The sequence below is a fragment of the Rhincodon typus genome, chromosome 1, assembly GCF_021869965.1.
Source record: "Rhincodon typus isolate 14 chromosome 1, sRhiTyp1.1, whole genome shotgun sequence".
Taxonomy (NCBI): Eukaryota; Metazoa; Chordata; class Chondrichthyes; order Orectolobiformes; family Rhincodontidae; genus Rhincodon; species Rhincodon typus.
The window spans coordinates 141,861,122-141,882,637 of NC_063332.1; the positions used below are offsets into that span (position 1 = coordinate 141,861,122).

A 21,516-nucleotide genomic window follows, 5' to 3' on the forward strand; every position below is an offset into this window, starting at 1 on the left:
TGCTGCTTGGCCTGCTGTGTTCATCCAGCCCTGCACCTTGTTGTCTCGGATTCTCCAGCATCTGCAGTTCCTACTATCTCTTGTGAATAATATGCTTGTCATACAGACTAGTGCACGCCAATGAGTCAGTATTCGGCTGTCTTGTTGCATCGGTAAATTTATACATACAGTAAGATCCTAGGTATAATGGTCAGAATGCGCTGAATAGCAGATTTCATTTAAAATGAAAGTAGAAGTTCTGTTATTGGCTTCATTGCCTTCAATTGAGACGGAGGACTTTTGATATTTTCTCTTTAATTACTGCATTTCCACTCACAGGGACACTGATTTCAGGTTGGTGGCAAAAGAACCAGAGGTATTTTATGCCAATTATGATCTGCTTGAGAGAGTAATTTTAACTTTAATCGTAACTTTCAAAAGATAATTGAATATTGGAACAGAATCAGGGCTATAAGGAAGAATCAAGGAGTGGAGATAGCTGACTCAAACTGCCAGCTAAACAGTTTGGTGTATGCGAGATTCAGTTTGCTATGCTCTCACCTGGTCGGTCGGTACTTCATGTGCAAACAACGCTTCTTCAACGGTTCTTAACTTCTAAGAAGATAGGACCAAACATTGATCCACACCAGGTGGGGAAAACAAGAATACTGAGGGGATCATGGGTTGTAAGTCGAAAAGGATACCAAATGGGAAAGTGATCAGATAGAGGGATCTGCTGAAACAGTTTTAGAAGTGTTTAGGGCAACAAGTGACTAGGGTAACACTTACCAGCCTTATTTTCTTCCCAATCTCAGTCTCAGTTTATTGTATTTTTTCTGATTTTCACTGGACAAATTAACTTAGCTAATATAGAGTATTTTTGTTTAATCATAATTTCTACTTTCTTCAACGTCCAAGGGGACTGTTCTGGTTCTACTTTTTGTCTTTGTTTGATTGTATTCTTCTTGTAACTGAAATATCTTTTACTCAACAATCGTTTGTTGTTCTATTATGGTAGTGTCCCTACGTCTGGGCTAGGAGTCCTGGGTTCAAGTTAAACCCGCACTAGAGGTGTGTCATACATTTCTAGACAGGTTGATTATGTAAATTTAAAAAAGAATCACTTCCAGGCTAAATGTTCTACTTTATATCATTTTTTGCTTTTCTCCATTACCAATCTAAACCTTGTGTGATGATCATTCTTGCCCAAGTATTCCCCTACAGACAGTTGAACCACTTGACCCATCTTATTTCCCAGTCCCAGATTGAGCAATGCCTTTCTAGTCAGGTTGAGGATATATTGCTCAAGGGAGTTTTCCTGAATATTTTTCAGAAATGTCTCCCCTTCCTGACCTTTACCAAAACACTATACAAATTATAATTAGCGAATTAAAATCCACCCAGTATTATCACTTCAGTTCTTGCACATCTCTTAGTTAATTGCAGATTTGCTGCTCTATTTCTTTCACTAATTGGAGATCTTTTGAATATCCCAATGTAGCATGAGCACATCCTTTTAGTTTTTCATCTTGAACCAAAAGGTATCTGTCCTTGATCCCTTAAGGACATCACCACTTTCCAGAACTGCACCATTTTCTGTAATCAGACTATTCATTCTATTTCCCTTTCTTTCTTCTCAATCTTTTCTAAGCACTTTACATCCTTGTACATTGTATCCTTGTAATATTTTTCTCAACACTTTAAGCCATGTTTCAATTATTGCCACTACTTCATATTTCCACATGACTTGTAGCTTATCAACTTTATTCAATATACTGTAGTTTGTACATTTGCATTCCCTGTAGTTCTTCTTAGTTCGCAACTATCTAATATGGAAATATTCCCTTCTGTAGTACTCCCCAATGATCTCGCTTTATGCACTGTTTCTTTTTTCTTCTTATATGTTGGTTCCCTTGCCAGACCAAGTCACGGCAATCAAACATCATGCAGGGTTATTGGTCACAGTCCTATTAAGTTGCAACTTGTCCTGTCAGAAAAGGTGCCTCCTGCTCCGTAATGTGATTAATAATCTGAGGCTGCAGCTTCTGGCTCACTTCCTTCCCCTTATAAAACGTTTAAATTATCACGAGGATTAAAAAGTATCTGATTTTTACTCATTGGCTACAGCCTGTTTGAAGAATTAACTCTTTTCAGTATTTAGTATGTATTTAAATGAAACTTATTTTTGAAACATGCTGCACAACCAGCCACTGCTTTGGATACAGCAGCTGCTGTAAAGGGACATGTCTCTAAAGTCCCTTCCTTATTTTCTTCCTTGGAATGTTGACCTCTTCTTTTACAATTAAACTCTGATATTCAGAGCATGTGAAGTAGTAGGTTTGACACCAACAAAACTAAAGCTTTGAAGATATTTCAAATGGAATGCTGTAGTTCTTCTGTATCTAGAATCTTAATGTAAGTTCTTAACTTTTTTGAATAAAAATACATGGAGTACTTAACAAAACAATGTGTTAGTAAAATGCTGGCTGACTCATTCAGATTATACTGTCTGATAATTGTTGTCATTCGGTAAATTGAATGTCAAAAGTACTACTTTGATGAAAAATGAAATGACACTTGAGGAAAAGGGGGCTTTCAGCCATGATCTAATTGAATGATCTAAGGAGCATAGGAAACAGAAGCAGGAGATCATGGTGAATCTTAGAACTTAATGCCAACCTCCTATACTGCTGTCCTATATCTCATTGCCCTTTCTTTACAAAAATCTTTTGATCTCTGTCTTAAAGTTACTTGATGAATGAACAAGCTGTCTAGGAAAGAGAATTCCAAAAATGTCAATTTCCTTATTTTGACATAGTGTAATCTTAGTCCAAACTCCTGAGTGGGGGAAATGGCTTCCAAGCATCTACCCTGTCAAGTTGTTAAGAATTTAAATGTTTAAATTAGTTTATGTTGCCTGATTTGATGTCTGCACTTTGTCTGGCCTACGTGACTCCAGACCCACAGCATTTGGTGGGTTCTTTGGTTAGGGATGAGCAATAAATGCTGGCTTAGCCAGCGACACTTACATCCCATGAATTAATTTTTTTAAAAAACTGTTAAATTTCAGGGAAGATACTTCCAGTTTATTCAGCCTCTATTCATAACCACACTCCTACCAATCAGTTGGTGAACATTTATTGCACTCACTTGATAGCAAGCATATTCCTCTTTGTGTAAGGAGACCAGAACTCCATGTAGTACTCTGTGATTTCACAGATCTCAGTGAATTGCAACGTTTCCCAGCCTCTCTCGAATTTTAAAAATACTTTACTTTTCAATGTTTTCTACTAGAGTGGGTAACTTCCTCCTTCATCCCCATATTATATTACGTTTGCCATATACATGACCGCTGATTTGAGTTGCTTACATTGCTTTTTGACTGTTGTGTCCTCTTCAGAACTTGCTTGCCAACCTAATTGTCAGAATAGTTGTCAGAAATCTTGGTTACATCACGCTCAGTTCCCTTATCTAAGCCACTAATACAGATTATAGCTAGCTCAGGACATAGAACGGATTCTTGAGATGCTCCATTGGTCACAGCCCATCTGAAAATAGTCCATTTAGTCAACAAGAAGTTTCTTGCTTGTATGCTTTTTTTTAGAAATGACGTAAGTATTCTGTTAGGAGACTTGCTCTGGATAAGTTTACTTTATGGCTCAGTGCTGAAATGCATAGGCCTTGCAGTATTGTAGTTTTGATCATTTACTGCTAATCAAATGCAAGATTAACGTAGAAGTAACACCATTGCGAATTAAACCTTGAGCTTGCAGTAGAAAAAGATTTTTCATAATATTATTTGATGAACCGCCACTTGGAAATTTACACAAGGACTAAACAGTATTCTACTGGGGATTAGGTTTTTTGTCGCAAGTACTGACATGAGTACAATTTAAAAAAACAAAATCAGGCTTCCAAGTTGGTAAGAAAGATACTTGATGAAAATTAAATTTGATTAAGATAAAGTCAGAAGTTTCACTTGGAGAAAGATTTGTATTAGTTAGAAGTTAGCCATTAGACCAAATTTGCTGTGTTGCCATAGCCTTTCATAAGAATTAACAAAATAATTTAAAGAGTTGATAGAAAATAAACAAATCCAGCATTTCAAAAAAGGTAAAATCAGAAACATCTTTATGATTAAGTCAGTTTGCATCAAAAAGGACCATCCATTGATTTGACACACAAAGTAGATAGAAAACTGAAAAATATTGAAAATTCTGTTTTCCACATCTTTGGAGTGACCGCCAAAGCGAGTCTGCCGTTGAGCGGAGTGGTTTTGTTTGTAGATGCACTGCATAGCATGTGTAATGTAGAGATTGCTGAGATAAATCATGCCATTCATTCCCTTGTAAGGAAATGTGTAACTCAGGCAATGGAGAGCTGAATTCTCAATATTACTGATTACATTATGAATAATGGATGGCAAAACAGATTAAGCATCTCTGAAGGGATGTAAATTGTTTAACACTGGATTCAAAAGAAGTAAGAATGATTTGTTGCAGTTAACAGTGCCTCTGAGAGATCAGGCACCTTGTGTTCGCGTTTGTATCTCTGATTGATTAGCTCAGTTAGCTGGATGGCAGGTTTGTGATGCACAGTAGTGCCAACAATATAGTTTCAATTCTCGCATTGGCTGAGGTTACCATGAAGGTCTTTGCTTCTCAATTTCTACCTTCACCTGAAGCGTGATGACCATCACATTAAACCACTGCCAATTATCTCTCCCTAATGAAAGAGCAGCCCTATAGTCTAGTACGACTTTGGCAACTTTACCTTTCTTTCTCAAAATGTCAAGAATCAATTAAGGTAGATTTTTGCCATATCTTGGAATAATGCTACCACATTATTAGAGCAAAATTTGACTTAACTGTACATATGAACTGGACTGTACCCTGTTCACTTGGAAACTGGTAAAGACCAGAGCTTCAACCAATGATTACTCCTTTATTTACTAGCACAAGACCCGAAACATCGGCTTTCCTGCTCCACTGATACTACCTGGCCTGTTTTATTCCTCCAGCTCCACACTGTGTTATCTCTGACTTCAGCATCAGCAGTTCTTACTATCTCTGAGTGAGTTAATAACCCCACTGCAAAGCCCCTTCTAGGGATGCCTATCCTGAAGAAGTTATCCTCCTCCTTCCAGATACTACACCTCCTCTCACCCACGTTCCTGCAAGAATGCGATCCCCTACTCCCAATTCCTCCGCCTCCACCGCGTCTGATCCTGAGGTGGAACGTTACACTCCCGAACATCCCAGTTGTCTTCTTTTATCAAGGACCGCAACTTCCCCCCTTCACTGGTCGAAAATGCTCTCGACCGCATCGCTTGCGTTTCCCGCACCTCTGCCCTCACGTCCCCTCCCCACAACAAAAACAAAGACAGAATCCCCCTTGTCCTCACGTATCACCCCACTAACCTCTGGATTCAGCGTATCATTCTCCGCCACTTCTGCCACCTGCCGTCTGACCCCACAATCAAGGATGTATTTCCCTCCCCACCCCTACCTGCCTTCTGTAGGGACCGGTCGCTCCACACTCCCACCAGCCCCACCACCCCCGGCACTTTCCCCGCAACCACAGGAAGTGCTACAACTGCCCCTACACCACCCCCCTCACCTCCATCCAAGGAACCAAAAAAAACCTTTCACATCAGACAGAGATTCACCTGCACATCAGGTGATGTGGTCTACTGCATCCGCTGCTCCCAATGTGGCCTCTTATACATTGGTGAGACCAAACTGAGGCTCGGAGAACACTTTGTAAAGCACCTGCGCTCTGTTCATGACAAACAACAACACCTTCCAGTTGCAAACTACTTCAACTCCCCCTCCCACTCCCTGGATGACATGTCCATCTTGGGCCTCCTCAAGTGTCACAATGACGCCACCTGGAAACTGGAGGAGCAGCCCCTCATATTCCGCCTTGGGAGCCTACAACGCAATGGTCTCAATGTGGACTTTACCAGTTTCAAAATCTCCCCACCCCCGGCCTCATCCCATGTCCAATCCTCCCTCTCATCCCTGCTTCCTTGACCTGACACAACCTGTCTGTCTTCTCTCCCACCTATCTGCTCCTCCAACCTCACTGACCAATCCCCCCTGCACTCACCTATCACCATCCCAGCTCCCTTCCCCCTCCCCCATTTCTGAAGAAGGGTCCCAACCCGAAGCTTTCCTGCTCCTCTGATGCTGCCTGGCGTGCTGTGTTCCTCCAGCTCCACACTGTGTTATCTCCAGCATCTGCAGTTCTTACAGTCTCAAAATTACTGTTTAATGCCTTATCACTGAGCAATTATGCAAAATGAGGATTTTGTTTCTCTGGAGCATAAGATATCCTTGAAATGAAATCATCTAGACTTGCTGTGTGCCATGTAGGATAGTGACTTGGATTACTGATTTGGGTATATCATATTGATAGCAATGTGCCTGCTAACTATCTGGGCTGGGTATCTCAGTTGGCAGAGTTTCCTTATCACCAAAAATATCAGTGGGCAGATCCACAGCTGGTTAATGGATGTTAATTGGCACTAGAAGAGAATTCTGACTTTTGCTCAGGAGGAAGTCGCACCTCCAACAGCTTCTGGCCAATCTAATTGGCTTGGTAACGCAAGAGCCTCAGAAACATCACTAACAATGTGGTCACTGCTAAAGAAGGTAGGGGCCCCACAGCATACAGAAGATAGTTTGAGGTACTTTTTTTAAAAAATGTACTGCTGATGGAGGGGAAACCTTCTCAGGAGAGTATGGGAGATGTATTCTTTACCTTTAGCCTCCCCACTTGGTTTAAAAGAGAACTTCTCTTTGGCTGCTACTGAGCAGCCTACATTCAGCTGGCTGCTTGCTCATCCAGCAGGGTAGTGTCAGTCATGTCATGCCAACAGCCTGGTAAAATGCCGCTTGATAGAATCTTATTCAGAATAGTTTTCCATCTCCTTGTGGTGGGAAGCCTGTCCCTTTTTTCTTATCAGTAAATTTGACATCAGATCATGGTCAGGGTAGCAATCTGTCATGACCTAACCCCACCTCAGCACTCCAATTATTACTGCCCCACCCTGTAACCACCTCCTGTGGGCTGGTAAAATTCTCCCCAGTATTTCAGATGTAGAGATAACAAGGTGTAGAGCTGGATGAACACAGCAGGCCAAGCAGCGTCAGAGGAGCAGGAAGTCTGAAGTTTCGGGCCTAGACCCTTCAGAAAATGATGTAGAGTTCTTTTAGGACATCTACCTTGTTGCTGTTTTAAGGGTTTGCTGAACGTGCTATGCCATAAGACAACTGTTAATTGATATTAACTAGAAATTGACTATTGAATAATCTCTTACTAATCATAATGAACATAGGATTGAATTTACATACTTCTTGCTTACTTATGAATATATTTGATGCCATTTTCTAGGCTTTTCTTTTTAGTAATTTAACAAACCCGTGTTCGGAAACCAGCTTCTTTAACAGTGTTTTCTTCTCCCCAAGTTCTTATTAGTTGTCTGGATTATTGTTAATTGCCTGTAGTTTCAGCTCTTGAACCTCAAAGGGTGCAAAAAGTTTCCATGACCAGTAAATGACCTATGCATTTGATGACCTGTAGATCTATTTCCAGTAAAGTTCTGATTGACAGCTATACCTGGATTCAGGTTTATGAATGCAGTGGCCTTAAGTTGTGTTTAGCAGACTGACCTGTAGTCAGGCATTTTGGGCCTCTATTCGCAATCAAACTAAGAGCCATAGATGTAAAGTAGCCACTAATAAATTCAGTAGGGAATTCCAGAGGAACATTTTAGCTAGAGAGTACACAAAGTGTAGAGCTGGATGAACACAGCAGGCCAAGCAGCATCAGAGGAGCAGGAAAGCTGATGTTTCGGGCCTAGACCCTTCTTCAGAAATAGAGAGTAGTTAGCTTGTGCACTAGCTATAACGGGGAGTTGTTGAAGGGAATATACGCTAATAAAATGGAATAGAAGTCTATCAACAAATCCTAAGGTGAAGACTTGTATGGAGAAGAAAAGAAGCACACATATTTTAGATAGAGCTCTTCATCAAACGTCTCAACATTTACAGCCCTGGAATACTACTTTATTCGAGGACAACATTTGGCGAAATTTAGCCATTGAACCTAGTCAGTGATTGAAAGTAGAAGCTACTGATAGCGGCTAATCTCAATTTGAGTTCATTGATTGTGATATTTTAAACAGTGTGAGGTTGTAAAAGTCCATTGGTTTGAAATCTATTGCACAATGTTTTATTGCAGCTGGACGAATAGTTCTGGAGCTGTTTGCTGATGTCTGTCCTAAAACAGCTGAGAATTTTCGTGCTTTATGCACTGGAGAGAAGGGAATTGGGCCAACCACCGGAAAACCTCTGCATTTCAAAGGCTGTCCTTTCCACAGGAGTAAGTCAATTGGTGGACCTGGTCATCATAAATATTTTAATTTCTATTTTAAATGACTTTAAATTCAAACTTTAAAAAATGAACAATTCTTTCTGATCTTTACAGTTATAAGGAAGTTTATGATACAGGGAGGAGACTTTTCTAATCAGAATGGAACTGGAGGAGAAAGTATCTATGGAGAGAAATTTGAAGATGAAAATTTTCATTACAAGGTTAAAAGAAGGGCATTTATAGTGAATACGTGTTTGTTAGCTGGACAGTGACAGAACATTGGTAATAGATAATAAATTTTGTAATTGTAGATATGATTTTCCATGGGGCTGTGTGAAATGCACAGACACACTCTGAAACACCCACGTACACACACTGTCTTTCTCTCTCACACAAGCGTGCGCGCGCGCGCACACACACACACACACACACACACACACACACACACCCCACCCCAAAACAGATTCTAAGCAAGACCTCACACCTGAGATGTCACAAGATGTTATCTCTTGTATACATTGATAAAACCCTTAAGTATCTTGGGACAATGAGTTGAGAGGAATCTGGATTTTGCATTTTAATCAGTAGCCTCCTTCCTAACTAATTAAAGATTTAACAAGAGGTGGCCACTTTTAGGGTTGTTATCCTTCTGCTTATAAATTGTGTCCTGTACCCTCTCTTTCTCACTATGCCTGAGGAAGGAGCTGAGCTCTGAAAGCATGCATTTTCAAATAAACCTGCTGAACTATAACCTGGGATTTTTGACCTTGTCCACCCCAGTCGAACACCGGCATCTCCACATCAATATTTTCTGCAGCACAATATGAAAGGCCATCATGCTATTGTAACAAAGGCTGTTTGTCTTGATCAACACCAGCTTAAATCAAATGAAATTAGCTGCTAGATTTTTGCTTCTGAGACAAAAATTCAAATCAAGTTGAAACTGAGATGAAAATCTCCTTTCGTATGTTGGGATCATACACGAAGAGTCGAGCTTTAGTCAACATATATGGACCCAACGCACTGGCTGATTGAAAACACTCACACCAATGGGGACAGATCTGGGGTTGGAGTTGAACCGTAATGTTGGATAGAATAGATGGAAGTTTACTCATCTGAACATGCAGTATTTTGGCCTGGGAATGTTTCTACAGTTGTTCCGTTTTCAACATTGTATTGAACACAAAACACTGCACATTTTTGATTTCTTTTATCCACTTCAGTTGTTCTCGCACTTGAGTTTTTACATATTTATACAACTATTGACATAAAAACTGTTTGAGATATTTAAAACTACTCTGCTTATGGTTATACATGAATGTGGAATTTCTTTTTAATTCATGGATTAATGAATTAATCTTCAATTTTGGTCAAATCTTACTACATTAATGGACAAATTTTATCAAGTATATGAAACTCTGCGCTGCGGGATAGTACCTGGTTCCAGTATACGAATGGACAAATTTTTACCAAGTATATGAAACTTTCAAACATATTTGCACAAAAATGCAAAAGCAAACTCATTTAGCTCTGTGATCTATCACTGCAATGGGAATAACGATAAAAGTGAAACTGCATTTTTGATAACATCCTTTTAATTTTGTTATTTAAATTTAAGATCCACTATTTGTTCTTCACACATTCTTTCTGTTTGTACTATTGCAGCACGATCAGGCAGGATTGCTGAGCATGGCCAACGCAGGGCCAAACACCAATGGTTCACAATTCTTCATCACAACTGTGCCTACACCTCATCTGGATAACAAACATGTGATTTTTGGTCAGGTGCTAAAAGGAATGGGAGTAGTAAAAATGCTGGAAAATGTTAAAGTGAAAGATGAGAGGCCTGTAAAGGTGAGAAGGAAAATAGATAGAATAATAGTTTCAGGAATATTCATAGGGACTTTTTAGTTGCTTATTTTAATGCATGTTTAGAGACTGATGTTTAAGGTTCTTGAGTAGATTTGTAGCTCGGGTTGTGGATGCTGTGGTTGGTTCACTCGCCAAGCTGGTTCATTAGTTCGCAGACGTTTCGTCACCTTACTGGGTAACGTCATCAGTGCAGCCGCCAATGAAGCGCTGTTGTGTTTTCTTGCCTGATATTTAAACTCTGGGGTCCGTTGGAGTTGATTACCTCATTTCCGGTTTTTCTTCGCAGTGGTGTATGTATAGGGTCTAATTCTTCGTGTTCATTGATGGCCTTCTTGGTGGAGAACCAGGCCTCTAGAAATTCCCATGCTTGTCTCTGTTTGGCCTATCCTAGGATCCTGATGTTGTCCTTATCGAACTGGTAGTTATCCTTATGTGTGTGAACGGAGACGAGTGAATATTGGTCGTGTCTTTTTGTTGCTAGTTGGTGTTCATGTATTCTTGTGGCCAGTTTCCTTCCTGTCTGTCCAATGTAATGTTTATTGCAGTCCTTGCATGGAATCTTTATATCACATTGGTTCTGTCCATAGTGGGTAAGGGGTATTTGGTTCGAGTTAGCAGTTGACGTAGGGTTGAAGTAGGTTTGTGTGCCACTCTGATGTCCAATGGTCTTAGGAGTCTTGTGGTCAGTTCAAATATGTTCTTGATGTATGGAAACGTGACAAGCGTGTCAGGACACACTGTATCTTCCTGTTGTTGTTTGTGTGATAGGCATTGTTGGACCCAGCTGTTTGGGTATCCGTTGTCCTTAAATTTTTGGTAGAGGTATTCTTCTTCATTTTGGCATAGTTCTGGGTTGCTGCATTGCGTTGTCACTCATTTAAATAGTGTTTTCACGTGACTTTGTTTGTGGGTGTTGGGGTGGCTACTGTTGAAATTCAGGACTTGATCAATGTGTGTGGCCTTTCTGTGTACCTTTGTCAGAAATTCCCCGTTGGCACTGTGTTTTACCATGACATCCAGGAATGGAAGCTGTTTGTTCTTTTCTTCTTCCTTACTGAATTTGATGTCAGTGAGAGTGTTGTTTATTAGTTGGTGTGTCTCCTCTAGTTTAGTCCATTTGATGATGACGAAAGTGTCAACCACGTATAGGATCCATAGTTTAGGTTGGATCTGCAGAAGGGCCATGCTTTCAAGTCTCTGCATCACCACTTCTGCTTTTAGTCCAGAGATGAGTGACCCCATGGGTGTCCCGTTGATTTGTTCATAGATTTGGCCATTAATGGTAAAGTGGGTCATGAGGCATTGGTCCAGTAATTTAATGATGTTGTCTGTGGAGGTGGTGTCTCCAAAAAGGCCATTAATAAAGACGTAGAATTAGACCCCATACATACACCACTGCAAAGAAAAACCAGAAATGAGGTAATCAACTTCAGTGGACCCCAGAGTTTAAATACCAGGCGGGAAAAAACAACAGCGCTTCTTCAGAGGCTGCACTGATGATGTTACCCAGCAGGGTAACGAAACATCTGCGAAGTAATGAATCAGCTTGGCGAGCGAACCAACCACAGAGTGATATTTAACTTGTTGCTTTTGAGCAATTTCCGATGTAAAACTTAAACTTTGAGTGAAGTACTGAGATGACTGCTTTGAGAAGTTCTTAGGAGTTAGTGAGGTATAGGACTGGTTTTCTGCTTTAGGTATAGGAAACAGGAGGTGGGGGACTGTTTCCAATCCTGAAATTGTGGGAGTTGCAGTGTAGTACAAATATGGGTAGTGGGCAAGCTTTTTAAGCTAGGGTGCCCATCTGAGGTTTTTGAGCTTCAAAGAAGCAGCTGGCAGTGGTAAATGGTAAGTAACTGAGAGAGTGGGTGCCCTCACAGCAACTTGTTCCATTTTTCAATTTTTTTTTAGAAAGCAGTGAGACCACCATGGTTGGAGGAGAGCAGTTTGATAGGATGGCCAATGGCTGTAATCTCACCCATTCAGACAGGCATGGGATGTCCTGGAGGCCTCAATTAAGCAATACTGCTAGGCGCTCCAATCGAGGCAGTTAAACCATCCTGTTGGATTGTAAAATTGGTGACTGACTGGAAAATCACAGCCTCCATTTCTGACTTAACGAGGCTATTAACATGCCTAATTTGCTACCTGCATTATGGTGCTGGAAGGGAATAGTAACCCTGCCAAGTCCTCAGAATTGCTGCTAATAAGAATGGTGCAGGTAAACAGGTGCATTAATCAGTGCGTGTATTTTTTGGTTCTGTCCCCCTCTGTCTGCAACCCTGATAGACTCCAGAATCCTGCCCATTCATGAGATGTGGACATCACTGGCAGGGCCAGCATTTATTGCTCATCACCAATTCACCAAGGCTCCTAAGACAGCACCTTCCAAACCTATGATAACTGCCATCTAGAAGAATAAGTGTAGCAGATAGTGGGAACACTACCACCTGCAAGTTCCCCTAAAAATTGTACGCCATCCTGACTTGGAAATATATTGCTGTTCCATCAATTGTCACCTAATCAAAATCCTAGAACTCCCTTCCTAAAGTCTTTGTGAGTTGAGTTATACCAAATGGATTATAGTTTTCAAGAAGGCAGCTCCCCACCGCTATCTCAAGAATAACTAAGGATGGGCATTAAAATTGTTGCCCGATCAGCAATGCCCACGTCTTGTGAGTGAATGAATTTTAAAAAAATATCCCTTGACAGCAGTATTTCATTTAAAACCCTCTTTACTTTCCAAATGGAGGTTTGTGAGAACGCTGGTCTCAGCATTGTTCAGCTATAGATAGTCCTAATGCAATGCACCACGCATGCACTTAATATATTGAAGTTCATTTCTTTATTGCATGTCCATTAAGCAAGTTTATTAACGTAGCATTGTACATTTTTGCAGTCTTTCTGAGTATTAACTATGCCCTCACTGCAATTTGGTATTGGATACATTTTATGTCCAATTCCTGTGTCCAAATAGTTTGTGTCTGCTAAATAATCTTGGCCCCAGGGCAGATGGCATCTTTTGCTCATCTGATAACTAACCATCTTGAGTTGCTACTTTTTGTTTTCAATTTTGTAGCCAGTTCATGGGGAAAGTTGATTGCAGTTTTTAAAATTATGAAGAGTGTTTGCTCTTTAACCTGTTCAGTTTGAACATAAATCAATTTTAGTATTATTGCAAGAAGTTAGGATAGAATATTGGAGAAATATATTTTAAGTACAGGGTGATTTGATACCAAGTTATTGAGCCACTGACAATTGTTTAAAGGAAAGTAAATAAATACTTGAAGCAGAAGAAGACACAGGTGCAATAGGCCCAATGGGAACTGCCTGTGTTGTAAATGTCTCTGATTCAAAGATGCTTGCAAATAGTTGCCACCTATGCTCTTAAAATGTATGTTAAGATTAATGAGTTCAGCTGACCATATTTGCAAACATTCCTTGCTGGAATACTATTTTTTTAACCTTGGTAATTTAAAAGAAGTATCATCGCCATATGTTTAAAACTAAACCTGTAGGACCCTCTGAGCATTTTACTTGTCATTTTTCCTTTTTTAAACAAGAACTGGCTCCCAAGCACTTATTCAGAGTCTACTTTTCCAGAATTAGCTTAAAGAAAATTTATATGTAACATATATGTTTCTGAAAAACTGCTATTCTCTCAGAATAGTGGAATACAAGCTAATTAAGATATTGCAAAGTTAGACTAATTTACTGTAGAGTGTTTTACAAAAAAAGGAAACATTTTTACTTGCCCACCTCACCTCTTGCAAGACCAGGAGATGCATTACCTACCCTTTCATCTTCTTCCTTCTCATATCAAAGGCCTGAAACAGCCCTTGCAGGTGCAACAGCAGCTTGCTTCTACTTGTTTTAATTGGAGAAATCAAAAGCAAGTAGATTGGGTAATCATTTTATGGTACATCTTTGTTCCGTCTGCAAGTGTGACCTTAAGCTTCTGATCATTTGTCATTTTAACTCCCTTCCTTGCTCCCAATCTGACATTTCTGCTCTTGGCTTCTTACAGTGTTCACGTGAAACTTGTGACAACCTCAACAAAGCAATTCACCTTTTGATAAGTCTCTTTACAGCCTTCAAGTCTCAATGTTGAATTCAGCAATTGTAGATTCTTTGCTGGTTTTGCGTTTTTCTCTTGTTTTTCTCCTTTCATGGTATTTGTCAAACTGCCTCTTCAGTTCACACCTCTAGACTCTTCTTTCTTTCATAAAAGCAAAATATTGCAAAAGCTGGTAATCTGCAACAGAAACAGAAAATGTTGGCAATACAGTGGTTCAGACAGCATCTCAGGAGAAAGAATCAGGGTTAACATTTCAGGTTGATTACTTTTCATCAGACCTTTTGTTTCTTTTACATATCTCATTTCCGCTCCCTTTGGCCATGTTGCATGAATCTTTTGTCATTTAATCTCTCCTCCATTCCCTGTCAGAGATGTCCTTTATTGTTCTTTTTCCCTGTATCCTCCCTTTCCCAGCTGCTCAAAACCTATTACATTTCTAATTTTTCCTAGGTCTGGTGAAAGGTTGATGACTTGAAATTCTGTCTTTTTCCACAAATTCTGCCCTGATCTATTTACGACGTTTTGCTTTTTATTTCAGCATCTGCAGTACTTTGCTTCTGGAAATATGAGATTGTGATAAAAGTTGATGTTTTAATTTGCTACTGTTCCTAAGGCTTAATCTTAATTGTAGAGTATTGTTATTCTGAATGCTGCTTACTAACTGTGTGTTTAATTTTTGGCAGCAATGTTCTATAACAAACTGTGGTGAGATTAGAGAAGGTGATGACTTGGGTCTGGCTCCTGCTGATGGATCAGGGGATGCATATCCAGACTTTCCAGAAGATATTGATGGAGGTATGAACGATGTAAGTAGTGTATGATTTCCATATCCTTTTCCAGTTGCAAGGAATACTATGTGATGATCTTATTTTGTCTCAGTGTTCTCCATTCCTGTCCCAAAAGCAAACTTAAGTGCTGTTCAGTGGATCTTCGTATTCTCTTGGCATCTTATTTAAATGGCTGTTTTTCATGTCCAACTTTAGAATGATGAAGCTGAAGTAGGGAAGAGTATTGTATTCTCATGTAATATCCTGAAGGAGCCCCTTGATGACAGTCCTCACTGATGCCTATTGATGCAGGGGATAACGTAGAGTAGTGGCAATGTAATTGGACAAGTGATCCAGAATTCCAGGCTGGTGTTCTGGGGACAGGGGTTCAAATTCTATTGTGATTTGCATTCAGTGAAAATCTTGAATAAAGCCTACCCTAACAGTGACCACTGTTGATTGTTGTAAAAACCTATTTAGTGTCCTTTAGGAAAAAAATCTACCATCTTCATGGCCTATACATGACTCCAGACCCACAGCAGTGTAGTTGATCTTAACTACCCCCTGGGCAATTAATGACGAGCAATAAACAACACTTTAGCTAGTGACACCCACATCCTATGAAACAATTAAAAAAAAGACATTTTGTCTCTTTACTTGTTAACTTGATGAATTGAATGGTTGGTCTTCAAGAAGAAAGTTATGGCGTAAATGCTGAGTCTTCTCATACTAAATAATAACAATAAAAATAAACTCACAGTGCTGCCTCCCCTCAAATATTTAATTGATTAAAGACATTAGGAAAAGAAGGCCTGGTGACTTTGTCTTCCTGTGTTAATTGCATTCCTCTTGTATGATCATACTGTGATATAGAAAAGAGTTGAGACAAATATGCCCAGTGTATCCTTAGCTTTTTCTCTGACTGGTGCAACCAAGCTTTTTAAATTTCTGGTTTTCACACATTACTAAAATTAACTTGACAGGAAAAAGGAGAGTAAAAATGCTGCTTTTTTACTGTTACATCTCGTGGTTCCCAGAAGTTTGAAATAATTGCACTTTTAAATTCTCAAGCAGGAGGCTTCATGAAATGTAATTCTCAGATCACACCATGTGCTGCAGACTGATATCTTATCAGCTCGAAAATCCAGACTGCACTACATTAGTGAGTGATGTGGCATCCTGGATACCATCCTGTTTTTACCAATGATCATATAGTTTCTCAAAAAATTAGAGTTTTGTAGAATCATAGAATCCCTACAATGTGGAAGTAGGCCATTCGGCCCACCGAGTCCACACTGACCATCCAAAGAGCATCACAACCAGACCCACCCCTTACACTATCTCTGTAACCCTGCATATCCCATGGCTAGTCTGCCAAGTGATGTATTCGTCACTTTTTGTGATGCATTGGCACACTGTACATGTGTGTTGTGTTTGATGTTGCTGATGTTGTCACTTTCTGGCAATGTTATTACTGCGCCACATGGTGGTGATGCCATTGGTGTTGCCTCGTTAAGTCGTGATATTCCTTGTGTTGCTGATACCTTTATCTAGCTTTTTCGGCTCAAGTGTAGACTGTACATGAACTTCTTTCTTTCTCATTTTGCTTACCAGTTTTAACCTCAATGATGGAGTATCATTTTCACCTGTAATCTATAAACCCTTTGCTGGGTTTCAGGTTTTAAAGATATGATTCTGTACAGGCACAATTTGCCCTGTCAACAACTTGGGCAAGGGTGATTGTTTTAGTTGTCATCCTTCTATCTGTGCATCAGGCATTGTTGTAATTTTGCCTCCTGTTCAGTTGGAGTATCTTGCTTGTCAGATTTATCTTAGGCATTGTGCTATTGAGTAGTTCTGCAGATAATTTCATATCAACCTTGAGTAAAGTGGTGATAAGATGATACGTTGAACCCATAGTGTTTAGAAAATTCCTTTAATGCTGTGAAAATGAACTGGGGTCCATTATCACATTTACTGCTGTTTGAAGAATTCCCTGCTGAACAGAAGAATGTTGCCAAGAAGACTGTTTTATCTGTTAAATCTTTGTCCTTTCTGATAAAAGGGAACTTAGAGTAAAAATCTACCACAATGAGATTCTTACCATTTTAAGTCATTCTTGATTCTGAGAGTAAATCAGCTTCCACAGTATGCCATTGTCTGCGTGGTACCTGAGTATCCTATTACTCCTCCTTGCCATGTATTTCTGTACACAACATAAACTGTATGTAGAAACCATCTTTTGATGTCTCCATTGATGCCTTTCCAATGTACGGCTGATTTGGAATAAGTTTCCTTCGCATCATTTTCGTTACATTGAATCTAGTTATGGCAAGCAGAACACAATCGTATTGTGATATGTCACCTCTCATTTACTGATATAGTTGTATTGCTAGCTGTGTTGGCTCACCTTTATTCAACCATCCTGAATCTCACAAAGAGCATTTGTAACTCCTCTTTGAAGGTCTTATCTCTTATTTGACTCCATTTTGGTGATGTTACGTTCACTAAATGAGGAATCTTTGCAGTTTGCTCTTTTTGGGTCCTGTTTCTCATGTGATTACCAGTGAGAGTCGGCTCTACTAATACCATTTCTTTACTATTTCATAATTCTGAAACCTCAAGAGTACTTTCTGCTGTCTTGCTGGTGCTTGACAGATCTTTCTGGTGGATTTTTCTCCAGCAGAGCATGATCATTCTCTACTATGAACTTTCTCCCTTCGAGATATGCATGAAACTTCTTAATAGCTGCGCAATCATCCAAAGCTGCCTTTCTGTGTTGGTATGTCAGGACTCTACTGATCTTGGAGCTTTAGACGTCAACTCTGTATAGAGTTTTCCCTGTTGTACCAGGTCACTTCCAGTCTGTTTCTGTGGTAGAATCTGCTTGTAGGTTGATAGGTTTCTTTCTCTTGTTTGACAGACTTGTCTCCTTGCTTTGAGTTTGCTGAAACTCCTTTCATGCAACTTTGATCACTGGTGCTCAGGATCCTATCTGTTTAGTTCTTGGAGTTTGTTGATCTGACATGGGTTCTTTCATACTTCACATGTACTGGATCAAAGTAAGTAAACTTCTCAGCTCTTTTGAATTCCTTGAAGCTTGCATCTCACAGAGATAAAGCAGTAACTCTTTCAGGACTCACTTGGATCTGCCAGATGCAATAAAGCATTCCAAAGAACTGGCATTTTGTCACCTTTGCAATGTATTTGTCTACCTTTAATTTGTTTCCAGCTTTCCTCATTCCCTTCATGGCTGCATCTACGCTGTAGAGCTGGATATCATCAACAATACCAACAGCTTCTTTGCATTCTCTGTATAGAGTCATAAAGAGTCATAAAAATCAAGAGCATAGAGAAAGGCCCTTCGGCCGATTGTGTCCACGCCAGTTAAAATGAACCATCTAACTACTCTAATCTGATTTTCCAGCAATTATTGCTTAGCCTTGTGTGCCTTGGTATCACAAGTGCACATCTAAATACTAATGGTGGCTTCTGCCTCTACCACCCTTACAGGCAGTGAGTTCCAGATTCTCACCACCCTCTGAGTGAAAAGGTTTCCCTTCACCATCTCTCTAAATGTACTGCCCCATATCCTAAATCCATGCCCCCGGATGTTGATCCCTTCATCAAGGGAAAAGTCTCTTCCTGTCTCCTCTATTTATGCCCCCCAATTCAATACATCTCAATCATGACCCCTCTCAATGTCATCTGCTCTAAGGAAAACAAACCTAGTCTGTCCAATTTCTCTTAATAACAGAAACTTTACAGCCCAGGGAACATCCTGGTACATCTCCTCTACAACCTCTCCAGTTCTATCACATCCCTGTTATAATGTGGATTCCAGAACTGCACACAGTACTCTAGCTGTGGCCTAACCAATGCTTTATACATTTCCAGGATAACTTACCTGCTGTTAAACCCAATGCCACATCTAATAAACACAAGGATGGCAATAGAAGAAACAATAATATAATGCAGAAAGAGCAGGGTAATCAAGGGCAAGAGGCAAATAGGGCCACTGTACAGAGAAAAGTTAGGATGATTAAAAATGGCAAAACGGCAAGCACAAAGCATTTAGAATGAAGTAGATGAATTGACAGTGCAAATTAAGGTAAATGATTTGATCTCATAGCTATTACAGAGACATGGTTATAAGGAGATCAAAACTGGGAACCCAATATTCAGGGATGTTTGACCTTTTGGAAAGACAAGATGGAAGAGATGGTGGGGTAGCACTGTTAATAAGAGATGAAATGAAGATATTTGCGAGAGACCATCCAGGCTCTGATGATATCGAGTCCATTTGGATGGAGGTAAATAACAGCAAGGGAAAGTAGATACTGCTAGGAGTGGCAGAATCCCAAACAGTAGCCACACTGTAGGAAAGGGTATAAATCAACAAATAACAGGAGCATGGAGAAAGAGTAGAGTAATAATTATGGGTGACTTTAATCTTCATGTTGATTGACCCAATCAAGTTGGAAAGTGTAGCTATGACAACAAATTCATTGAGTGCAATGGGGATAGTTTCCTCTTTGGGAAGTCTTAACCAAAGTGGATGGAGGGGAGCCAGTAGCTTTGTTATATCTGGACTTCTAGAAGGCATTCAGCAAGTTAATTTATAAAAGGTTAAGTCATAAGATAAGAGTCTCTGATGTTGGAGGTAGTGTATTGGCATGGACAGAGTATTCGTTAATATAGAGTAATTGAGCCGTACAACATGGAAACGGACTCTTCAGTCCAACTCATCCATGCTGACCAGCTTTCCTAAATTAATCTAGTCCCATTTGCCAACATTTGGCCCATACCCCTTTAAAGCCTTCCTATTCATGTACCCATCTAGATGCTTTTAAAATGTTGTAATTGTACTAGCCTCCATCACTTCCTCTGGCAGCTTGTTTCACACACGCAGCACCCTCAGTGTGAAAAAGTTGCTGCTTAGGTTCCTTTTCAAATCTTTCCCCTCTCACCTTAAACCTATGCCCTGTAGTTTTTCTTAACCACTTCTTAGCCTTCTTAACCACTTTATCCACCTGCTCTGATACCTTAAGGGATTGGTATACATGAATATCAAGGTCTGCCTGGATCCTCTGTACTTCCCAGAGTCCCACCATTCATCATATTTGTTTGTCCTGTCCAAGTGCATGATCTCACATTTATTCACTGGTCAGTCTATCTGATTGGTCCGTCTATATCCTCCTTACTATTTGCCACCCAACCAATTTTGGATCATTTGCGAACTTGCTGTCAACCCTCCTACCTTCAATTCTAAATCATTTATATCAACCACAAACAGCAAAGGCCCTAACACTGACCCCTGTGGGATCCCACTGGACAGACTTTCATTTGGAAAAACAGCCCTCAAATAGGGAGCATATTTTTAAGGTGAGTGGAGAAAGTTTTATAAAAGACATGAGGGGCAACTTTTTTATATAGAGTGTGTTTTGTGTGTGGAATGAATTGCCAGAGGAAGTAGTAGATGCAGGTACAGTTACAATATTTAAAAGATATTTGAATAAGTACATGAATAGGATAGGTTTGGACAGATATGGGCCAGACACAGGCAAGTAGGACTAGTTTAGCTTGGGAACATGGTCAATGCAGCCTAGTTGGACTGAAGGGTCTGTTTCTGTGCTGTATGGCTCTATGACTGAACCATCACTTATGCTTCCTGCCAATCAGCAATTGTGAATGCAATTTACCAAATTTCCTTGAATCCCATGTGCCTTTACCTTTGCTATAAGTCTCACGTGTGGGACTTTCAACAGCCTTCCTGAAGTCCAAGTAGGCTATATCAAAACCATTGCCTTCATCTACACACCAAGTGACCATTTTGAAAGATTCAAGTTGGTCAGACATGACTTCTTCTTTACAAAAGCATAGTGACTGTTCTTGATTAGCTCCTGCCTCTCCAAATGCTGATTCATTCAATCCCTCAGAATTGCTTTTGATCATATCCCCACAACCGAAGTTAGACTGATTGGCCTGTAGTTTCTTGGTCTGTTCCTTGCTCCCTTCTTTTATATTGGTAAGCCTCATCTATTTCTGATGGAACACTTTCTGGCTCACTTTGAACCCAAAACCAGATGAAGGAATGAGGAGTTTGGATCTTCCAAAGGATGTGTTGAATGGTGCTACCAGTGAACATTCCTCATCAAGTTTCACATTCTAGAATCTGTTTCTAGTATCAGATTTGCTGAAAACCTTTACCTCAGCCAATGCTAGTGTGATCTGTTCTAGTTTTAAAGAGGGTCAGTGATTCCCCTTTCTTATTTAAGATCTTTGGGATTAAGACAAATCCATCGGTTTATCTTTTGATTCTTGTGTTATCTTTCGCAACAATGGAATTTATCCAATCTGTGAGCTGTGGCTCATCCATCACTTTCTTCCCTTACATTTCTTGAAGCACTCTTTTAAGGTTTTCTTTTAACTCTATTGGTA

At 39.9% G+C, this 21,516-nt stretch overlaps 1 protein-coding gene across 4 annotated transcripts in view; it reads left to right on the top strand.

Annotated features, from left to right (window-relative positions):
• Window positions 1-21,516, top strand: part of ppid (peptidylprolyl isomerase D) — a 29,929-nt gene that overhangs the window by 1,102 nt on the left and 7,311 nt on the right. For 3 of the 4 annotated variants that reach the window (XM_048600538.1, XM_048600539.1, XM_048600542.1), the window contains exons 2-5: window positions 8,227-8,367; window positions 8,473-8,579; window positions 10,024-10,212; window positions 14,992-15,114. In XM_048600538.1, coding sequence (XP_048456495.1) covers window positions 8,227-8,367; window positions 8,473-8,579; window positions 10,024-10,212; window positions 14,992-15,114 — 560 coding nt within the window. The remainder of the gene's footprint in view (window positions 1-8,226; window positions 8,368-8,472; window positions 8,580-10,023; window positions 10,213-14,991; window positions 15,115-21,516) is intronic. The other variant, XM_048600541.1, reaches the window with a different exon arrangement.